At 29.5% G+C, this 9,740-nt stretch overlaps 2 protein-coding genes across 2 annotated transcripts; one reads left to right on the top strand and one right to left on the bottom strand.

Moving 5' to 3' along the window:
• Positions 1-1,673: 1,673 nt before the first annotated feature.
• LOC131848512 (sugar transporter SWEET1) lies at positions 1,674-4,351 on the bottom strand. Its single transcript, XM_059198404.1, has 5 exons — positions 4,241-4,351; positions 3,829-3,906; positions 2,915-3,141; positions 2,479-2,654; positions 1,674-1,894 (listed from the first exon to the last, which is right to left on the bottom strand). The coding sequence occupies exons 1-5, from the start codon at positions 4,315-4,317 to the stop codon at positions 1,787-1,789; spliced, it is 666 nt and encodes a 221-aa protein (XP_059054387.1). The 5' UTR covers positions 4,318-4,351; the 3' UTR covers positions 1,674-1,786.
• A 917-nt stretch (positions 4,352-5,268) lies between these two features.
• LOC131848536 (uncharacterized) lies at positions 5,269-5,706 on the top strand. The gene has a single exon (XM_059198434.1). The coding sequence runs from the start codon at positions 5,269-5,271 to the stop codon at positions 5,704-5,706; it is 438 nt and encodes a 145-aa protein (XP_059054417.1).
• Positions 5,707-9,740: the final 4,034 nt, after the last annotated feature.

Here is a 9,740-nt window from a genome sequence, read left to right as displayed (position 1 = left end):
AGGCAGTATGTAATAAATATGTCAATAAATATTTTAGATTATTTTCTGTCAATCACACGTACATAACTTAGATTTATTGATGAACAACGTATTTATAATTAATTTAGTGAATCAAATCGAAACATTCAAGACTGATCTTATCACCTTCACCTTATTATCAACCATAAAAATAATAAGAACTAATATTTTATGTGTACTTCGTTAGGTACGCTAGGTATACATTTATGCATTTTAATAAAAATACATGTTTATATCGAAATACCTACATGAATTCTGAATGGTTATGTGTCGACTTTTACATCCCAACCCGGTCAGCCTTCAGATTTTCTTTCAATAACAAGTGTCCAAACATTTTCACAAAACTTCTTTATTTATAATTTTAGTCGGTATTATTCTTCTATAATTTGACGCACGGACGACTAAAATAATTTGTACAGCATAACAGAGAATATATGTATTATACATTATTACTACTTATTTTGAACAAGCGTAATTATAATAATAAAATATTTAAAAATATATATATACAATAATTGACATAAAAATATTCCGGAATTTATACATTATCATAAATTTCTTTAACAAGAGTTTAACACATATATTCTTTTTAACACGTTGACGGACAGTAGGAACAAGCGAAGTTCGAAAATTGACACTATATGTTTTTGTGATTTTTAGAATGTTAGAAGTATAGTTTTACTCTTTCTGCTTAAATAAACTTATATATTATATATTATATTATATATATAATATATATTTATCATTTACATTATCATTATTTATTTATATTTCTAAAAATAAATTTTGTTTTTTTATTTCTGTTTAAAGTATAAAATGAATAATAAACAAATACATACCAGTATAGTTATATAAATAATAATAAATATCGTTAAACGTATCAATAAGAACTATAAATTCAATAGAAAACACGATCGCACTACTCCCTTCACAACCACCTGCATAATGAATCTGCAACTCGTATAACAGGTGAAATATGAACTTCAACCTAAAAAGATGTTTTCAAAACACGACACTATGCTTCTACGTATACGCCAGTAAGTGCACATTTGTGCTGCTATAGCCGTAGTGTCTAAAAACGACCGTTCGTTCTGGACGGCTATAGCAGTCATGCCACATTGTGAACTTCGCTTTGACGGCTATAGCCGCAATTGTCCGTCAACGTGTTAAAATACAACACTCCTTAATCATTTATATAGTTATACCTATTGTATATTTATTGCACTCAAAAATACAGTTATAAATTTATCAAAGATAATGTTTAGCAACAAATAAATACATTAAGGACATAACAAATTACTGTCATGGATTCGCAGAAAAAAATTAATCTAGATAAAAAGTTGAATTGCTTGAATTCCTAAAAGGCAATTTATTTTTTCTAATATATATATATTTTAATATTTTGCATGTACCTTTTCAAGGTACAATATTATTAATATTTCGTGAATGCAGTGATATTAATCTCAAATACTTCATTGCACATAATATGTCATATTAGAAAAAATTATTACATTTTTGGAATTCAAGCAATTTATCATTTAACTTTTTATCTTCTATGGTAAAATACTAATTTTGGTAAAGATTATACCAGTTATCTTTTAGTTATATATATAATAAAATTATATTACATTTTAAATATAACGATATTATGGGAGATCTATTTACACTGGAAAAATAAATTAGTTAAAATTATGACAAGTTTGAAATGCAACAAAATTTCTATGAATAGGAACTAAGATAATTATACTACCATACAAAATATCACAATTTATGCTAGAATACTCTTCGTGAAACTTGGAGACTGCGGATTGCGAGGATATATCAGAAACAGGGACAGTTGACTTGCTGCTAACACTGCACCAATAAAATTTGGCAACTACAAAAAGCATAGAATAGAAACATGTACTAGTTATAAAATAAATACAATGCCAAACATAGAAAATTATTATTTTTTTCTTTTTGCGATTACGAGGTTTAATATTAAAAATCGAATCTGTAGGTATCTCAATCTTACCTATTTCTTCCGCCAAGAAGATTGCGTTGTAAACGGTTTTCACATCAGATTAGCAGTGAAATTACATGATAAAGTACTCCTAACTTCTAGTCCTCTGAAATAGCAACGCAGGAGTGGTATCACAGGTGCCACATGATAGCGTGAGAGTAGTGCTGTTCATTCAGATAAGCGATGATTACCAACTACCATCAGATTAGCAGATCGCCTTACTTCTGATAGTAGAGTGTTCGTTGCCTCACCTGATACAAACATTTGTATTCAAAACTATGAATAGTTTGCATTCAAATCAGTACAAACAAAAAATCAATTACATAAATTCATTTTTGCATTTACTAAATAAAATTGAATCTATCAGTTATATAGTACAGGCTCTGCTTAGTTTAGATGTTTGAATTATTCTGGGTTATTTCTGACTATACATACTAATATTGTAAGTTATTACTCACAATTAAATAGGGATCCTCTTCTATTAGTCCATATAAAAACCATAATGCAGACACGAAAAATGACATCAAAATCATTGGAAATGGTAAACACTCTGTATTCTTCACCTTCAATACATATACAAGCTTACTCATTGGTGCAGCAATTGTAATTAAAGTAAGAGAGCATGCTATAAGACCTGAAATTAAAGAATAAAATATAGACAAATTTGAAAAAAACATTTTTTTATTCATAATTCTAAGATTTGTATATTTTAGTTTATATCTGCCGAACAGTCAATGTATACTCATATAAACTTGCATCAAAATTGGACCAGTTGTAAACACCAAATCCACAGCCAAATATATTTTAAAACATTTTAATATCCAATTAAAATTATTACATATAAAATTATTTCATAAATTTTACCATTATTAATATTAATCAATTATTACTTACCTAAACGACTCAAGAGCAGGTCATTATCCTCCTCAAAAGTCACATAACCAATGAAGAAAATTGATACCAACACTGTCAGAAATATTTGTTTAAGTAGAGAGGACTTCTTAAAAGTGTAAACATAAAACACAAGTGTGTATGATGCCATTAATGAGACACCAATAGTATTGACTAGTACTATTTTGTCATCATGTTTTGTTAAGCCATAAAGAAGCCACAAAGCACATCTAAAACAAATTGTTTCTGTAAATATTCTTCCATATGCAAGGTATGCACTGGTGGGGCACCAGTGGAGGGTGAGCATGTTTTTAGCAGGTTGGTTAGCCTGTCATGATGAAATCACTTGGTTTCCAGGGTAGCCGTGTGTCCAGGGTCCTAGCCCACATTACTAATAGCCCTCTTTTCCGCCATACAGGGATTGAAAACTCTTGAGTTCATAATGAACAACAATAGTATATTTGGATCCAACAAAACACTTTTTTATTAGAGGGGTTTCGGCTATTGTCAGGTGCTTGGACTTGAAGCACTGCGACCTACAGAGTACTATTTTACTCACCCTTTAGCACAGTTCCTTACCTGGACCTGTCATATTGCAGGATATTCTTTGGAACGAAATATGCAGATACTTGTTGTGCCTAGGCTTGCCATGTTTGTTCAATTTGCATTGTCCTGTGAGGGTTCTAGTTATAATGCATTTATTGTCAGAATACATATAACAAAACACTTGTTACTAAATTAAACAATCTGTTCAATTAATTACGTTATTATTGTTTACATAGCTAGAGAGTTAGGCGGAAGTGTTTAACGCAATCCAGATTAGAATTTGCATACTTTTTATTTAAGTTTGTTTGTAGACCACAGCCATAACCTCTCAAGACAACAAAATTTTATAATTCAAACTGTAATATACTTACGATAATACACCACACAGAAATGGCAGTGGTGATGATTCTGCAGTTGTTTGGTTCTTTACATACTGTTTACAAACAAGCCTGCAAATAAAAATGTCAACAATCATTCATAAACAATCAAACATCATTACATGGGTATCTCTATCAAAAACCTACTACAGTTTGCAAGTGATTAATTTGTAAGTTGTGTTCTAGTCTAGTGATGTAGCAATAAAATTTCAGGATAAATCTGACATCAAAGGTTTCTGCATTTACTTCACTCACCCCCCCTATCCCCCCCCCCCCCTCATGTGAGGGTGTTGTGGGCATCACATGACAGAGGGACAACCATTTTCTGTACATATTGAAAAATTCGCATAAGTTTGGGCAAAATATAGTCAATAAAAAATATTAATTTCAGCAAATTACTACTTACGTGCCCGATAGAAACTGTAATACTGTTGTTATAACAGCCAATCCGCTAACTAAATCCCTCGCATCAGATAAATGCATCTTTAAATTCTCCTGTCAATACTTAAAACAAAACATTTTGAGTTCATTGTGTCATTGGTTTGAAATAAATATTTTTCATTGCATTTTAAATACAAGTATTAAAACTAAATGTAAAAATTTTTAGCAGTTGTTGATATTATTGAGAAGGAAGACAGATGTACGGAAAAATTACAGGTAGTACATTTGCGCGTTATCGCCACAGAACACCAATATGTTATCGCTGACTGTCAATATCTCTCAGACTGACATTAAAGACCAGTGGCTAACTATTAAAAGGAAGTGCTGTGAACTAATTTTAGATTAATAAATATATTTAAAGTCTACGTAACTCCAACATATTTATTAATCCAAAATTAGTTCACAATAGCAATTTATATGATTGTAATATTTTTAAAACCCCCATTTTTATAAATAAGAATTTATACAATAAATATGATGTTTATGATTACATATCTCAATGGAACAATTATAGGCATGTGTATACGGATGGTGCTAAAAATAAAGACTGCACGGCTATTGCTGTTTATGATGACAAGGAAAAAATTTCATTCGGTAAAAAATATCGAATAAATCGAGCATTTACTGCTGAAGCTTACGCTATTATTTCAGCGCTGGACTATATTGATGAAACGAACAATAATGATAAATGGGTCATATTAACGGACAGCATGAGTGTCTTTTTGGCCCTTGGGTGTTGAATGAACATAGAGGTTAATATACATAATTGTATTTGAGTAATAAATTCTGTCATTGTTAAAAAGAATATATTGATAGATTAAAAGTTACGTTTAACATCATGTTCGTATTTTATTAAAAATATCCATTAAAATCTAGGTAATTTTCACTCGGAATATCTCCCAATTCAACAGGTTATGGGCTAATAACTACAAATAATATAAAAAATATTAATATTTACATAAAATATAATAATTAAAATTAAAAACATTAAAAATGGCGAGATCGGGTAATAGTAATGAAGACCACATAACAAGACTAGTAGATAATGAATCGTATAATATCTGGAAGTTCGAGATAAAAATAATACTAAAAGCCAAAGGATTATTTGAAATAATAGCAAGCAATAATGAATTGAAAAAAGATGGCGACTGGGAAAGAAAAGATGCTCAAGCTCAGGCTATTATAATTACATCTATTGATAAAAAACATGTACAACACTTATTAAATTGTGAAAATGCAAAAGATATGTTCGACAATCTCTGTAGTTTATATGATGGTTCAGAAGAACGTAATAAATGTCAAATCTTACAAGAATTCTTCAACTATAAATATCGACCTAGTCATAACATTAATGAATATCTGTCAGAAATAGAAAATCTCACTTTTAGACTAAAAAAAAACTTGGACAAAAATTGGATGACGAAGTTATAACATCAAAAATATTAAGTTCATTACCAGACAACTATTCATATTTTATTACTGCATGGGAATCAACACAAACAGATGAAAAGACCCTTAAAAACCTAAAAAGTCGACTTTTAACGGAAGAAAATAGGCTGAATAAAACTGAATATATGAATACAACTGCTACTGCTTTTAAGACGCAGAAAGTTGTAAAATGTCTAAATTGTAATCGCATGGGTCATAATGCGAAACAATGTAGAACAAAACCATGTTCTATTTGTAAAAAGACAAATCACATAGAAGCTAATTGCTATTTTCGGAAATACCACATTCAAAAGAAGAACAACTATAGTACAGATAAAAAACAATTTGTAAATAAATATCAAAAGGATAACAAACACGTTACCTTTCTATCTAAAGAAATGTCAAATGACCAGAAAAGCATACAATTTATAGTGGATTCGGGTTGTTCAATTCACATGATAAACAACCGAGATACACTACATGATTTTCAAGAAATTCAATCTGAGATCAGTGTTGCTAAACATGATGAAACTATGATGGCACAGGGTCAAGGTATAATAATTGGTCGAGATATAATACTGCAAAAAGTTTTGTTCGTACCCAGTTTAACTCAAAATCTTCTATCTGTAAACAATATAACAAATAATGGCGGTGAAGTGAATTTCTCAGATCAGTCTGTAATTATTACTAAAGATTCTGAAACAATCCTACACGGTAAAAGAACAGCAGAAGGATTATATGTCATAAATTTAGAAACATTTATTGACAGAAAAGATATGTCACTATATACAACAAAGAAAGACAACACAAGTATGTGGCATTTTAAAATGGGACATCCGTCAAATGAATCTTTGTTAAAATTATCAAAATTTGCAACTGGTATAAACATAGATGAAAAATTATTAACCAACATTAAATGTGAAATTTGTATTATGGCGAAACAAACTCGAAAACCATTTTATTCTAGAAATAAAGCTACTAGAAAGTTAGAAATTATTCATACTGATGTGTGTAGTATCGAAGATGAAACTTGGGATGGTAAGAAATATTTTATGACTATACTTGATGATTTTACACATTTCGTAAAAATCTATTTAATGAGAAATAAGTATGAAGTGTCACAACTCCTGAAAGATTATATTAACGAAGTTGAACGTGAAACAGAGAATAAAGTCAGTACTATAAGATGTGATAATGGTGGTGAGTACACCAATAATGATCTTAAAATCTGGTGTCAGAGAAAAGGGATAAAACTAGATTACACTATTCACCATACACCTCAGTTAAATGGAAAAGCTGAAAGGTTAAATCGAAGCATTATGGAAAAAGCTCGTACTTTATTATTCCAATCTGGACTTAAAAATGAAATGTGGGGTGAGGCCGTTTTAGTGGCTACATACCTACTTAATAGATTACCTACAGTTGGAATGGATATTACACCATATGAAGAATGGACAAATAAAAAACCAAATCTTAAATATGTCGAATGTTTTGGCAGTACAGCATATGTAAAAAAACTTGGTTATTTAAAAAAACTTGAACCTAGAAGCAAAAAATTAATAATGGTTGGATATGCTCATACAGGATATAGATTGTGGTCGGATGAGAAAAGAAAAATTTATGTAGAGAGAGATGTAATTTTTCATAATGATGTTAATGAAATAGCCAATGATTTTGATATGAATATAAATAAGGAAAAACATAATAATACACCTTTGTTAACGGATTGCCAAAATGACAATGTAGAAATTAAAAACTTTAATGATACGGTAGAGATGGTACGTATGAATGATAAGTATGAACAAGATAAAGAACAGTCACAAGACATACAAACAAATTTTTTACAGAATACTCCATGTTGTTCAAACAATAATAATATTATAGAAGAAGATGATACTTTACTAGGTAGAGGAAAAAGAGAAAAGAAACGAAATATACATCCAGATTTCGTATATTTAACATACAAAGAAGCAATATCTGGAGATGATAAATTAAAATGGAAAAAAGCTATAGCAGATGAAATGCAATCATTAGAGCAAAATAATACGTGGAATATAATAGATGTGGAAGAAGTAAAAAATAAAAATATACTAACGGCAAAATGGGTATTTACAATTAAGGAAAGTGGTCGCTATAAGGCTAGATTAGTAGTAAAAGGTTGTCAACAAAAAGAAGGAATCGACTATACGGAAACGTACAGTCCAGTAATAAATACAAGTACATTAAGAGCAATGTTTGCTATTGCTGCATATAAAAATTACAATATTATGCAATTTGACATTAAAACAGCTTTTTTATATGGAGAGTTATTGGAAGATATATACATGAAGTTACCAGAGGGTTATGAAGAAAAATATGTAAAATTAAAAAAATCACTCTATGGCTTAAAACAAGCACCATTAAAATGGAACGAGAGATTTACATCATATTTAAAAAATAAAGGATTGTTACCTATAAAAGCTGATCAATGTTTATTTAAAATGAATCACTTATATTGGGTATTTATGTAGACGATGGAATACTCATGGGAAAAGATAAAAAAGAAATGGAGAAGTTGATAAAAGAGCTGGAAAATGAATTTGAAATGACGTTGAATACAGAACCTAGTTTATTTCTAGGAATAGAAATTAACAAAAATGAAAATAATCATATTACATTAACACAAGAAAATTACATTAACAAAATAATAAATAAATTTGAAATGAAAGATGCTAAAAGTACTCCAATACCAATGTGCATCGGAGCAAACAAAATAGAGACAGAAGATGAAGAAGTTGATTTTAATAATTCGTATTTTCCTTACAGAGAACTTATAGGGTCGCTATTATATGTTGCTAATAAAACTCGTCCTGATATAGCATTTGCGGTCAATTTTTGTAGTAGACGAGTGGAAAAACCAACAAAGCAAGATGTCATTAATGGAAAACGAATATTAAGGTACCTGCTACGGACATCGAATTCAGGTATTAAATTTTATAACAGTAATCTACATTTAGAAGCTTATTGTGATGCTGATTATGCTAATGATCCACATACAAGAAAGAGCACAACAGGCTATATAATCTTTCTATGTGGAGGACCTATTACATGGTCATCAAGACAACAGCCCATAGTTGCCATGTCATCATCGGAATCCGAATATATAGCTGCTGCAGATTGTTGCCGGGAGTTAATGTACCTAAAAAACTTAATTAGTGAGGTAGTAAAAGAAGAAGTTAATGCAACGCTTTATGTAGATAATCAAAGTACAATTCATTTAATTAACAACGGTATTATGAACAGAAGATCAAAGCACATCGATGTCAGATATCATTATATACACGAAAAAGTCAGTGAAGGACTTTTAAAAATAAAATATTGCCCCTCTGAGCATCAAATAGCTGATATTCTGACGAAGCCTCTTGGAAATGTAAAATTTTCTTATTTAAAGTCCTATATTATTTCTTAGTTTATAAAACAAAATTAAGGGGGCAACTATACAAGTAATTTTATTTTATTTTAAGACAGAAGTTTTTTTTTATTTGTTTATTGTAATAGTTATAGTTCAGTGAGTAAGTAATATTAATATTTTTTTTAAAGTAGTTTTCTTAAAATGTTTAGTGGTGTTCTTAATTACTTAGTTCTTAAATACATGTTAAATTAAAATACAATTAAGGGGGCATGTTGAATGAACATAGAGGTTAATATACATAATTGTATTTGAGTAATAAATTCTGTCATTGTTAAAAAGAATATATTGATAGATTAAAAGTTACGTTTAACATCATGTTCGTATTTTATTAAAAATATCCATTAAAATCTAGGTAATTTTCACTCGGAATATCTCCCAATTCAACATTGGGAACGTTTCTTTTAGTAAAATATCTTTTGTTATACAAAATATTCAAAGGAAAATATATGATTTTAAAAAACGCCTTAATATGGATATTAACCTTATCTGGACTCACTGCCAACAAAAAAGCTGATGAACTGGCTAAGTTCATCACAAACTGTAAAATTCAAGGAAAAGAAAAATACATGTTAATCCCAGCTTCATA

The sequence above is a fragment of the Achroia grisella genome, unplaced genomic scaffold, assembly GCF_030625045.1.
Source record: "Achroia grisella isolate CSIRO2021 unplaced genomic scaffold, CSIRO_AGI_Agris_v1 utg558, whole genome shotgun sequence".
NCBI classification, from domain to species: Eukaryota; Metazoa; Arthropoda; class Insecta; order Lepidoptera; family Pyralidae; genus Achroia; species Achroia grisella.
The sequence above is the reverse complement of the archived record's forward strand: the minus strand, read 5'-3'. Positions and strand labels throughout refer to the sequence as shown.

Bases quoted from the DNA above. Each gene is read 5' to 3' on its own strand.
- LOC131848512 (XM_059198404.1), bottom strand. From the start codon at position 4,317: ATGCATTTATCTGATGCGAGGGATTTAGTTAGCGGATTGGCTGTTATA. The intron at 3,907-4,240 runs GTAAGTAGTAAT...TTTTATTTGCAG, and splicing joins TTACAGTTTCTATCGGGCAC to GCTTGTTTGTAAACAGTATG. The intron at 1,895-2,478 runs GTGAGTAATAAC...TGCTTTTTGTAG, and splicing joins AAGAGGATCCCTATTTAATT to TTGCCAAATTTTATTGGTGC.
- LOC131848536 (XM_059198434.1), top strand. From the start codon at position 5,269: ATGGCGAGATCGGGTAATAGTAATGAAGACCACATAACAAGACTAGTA.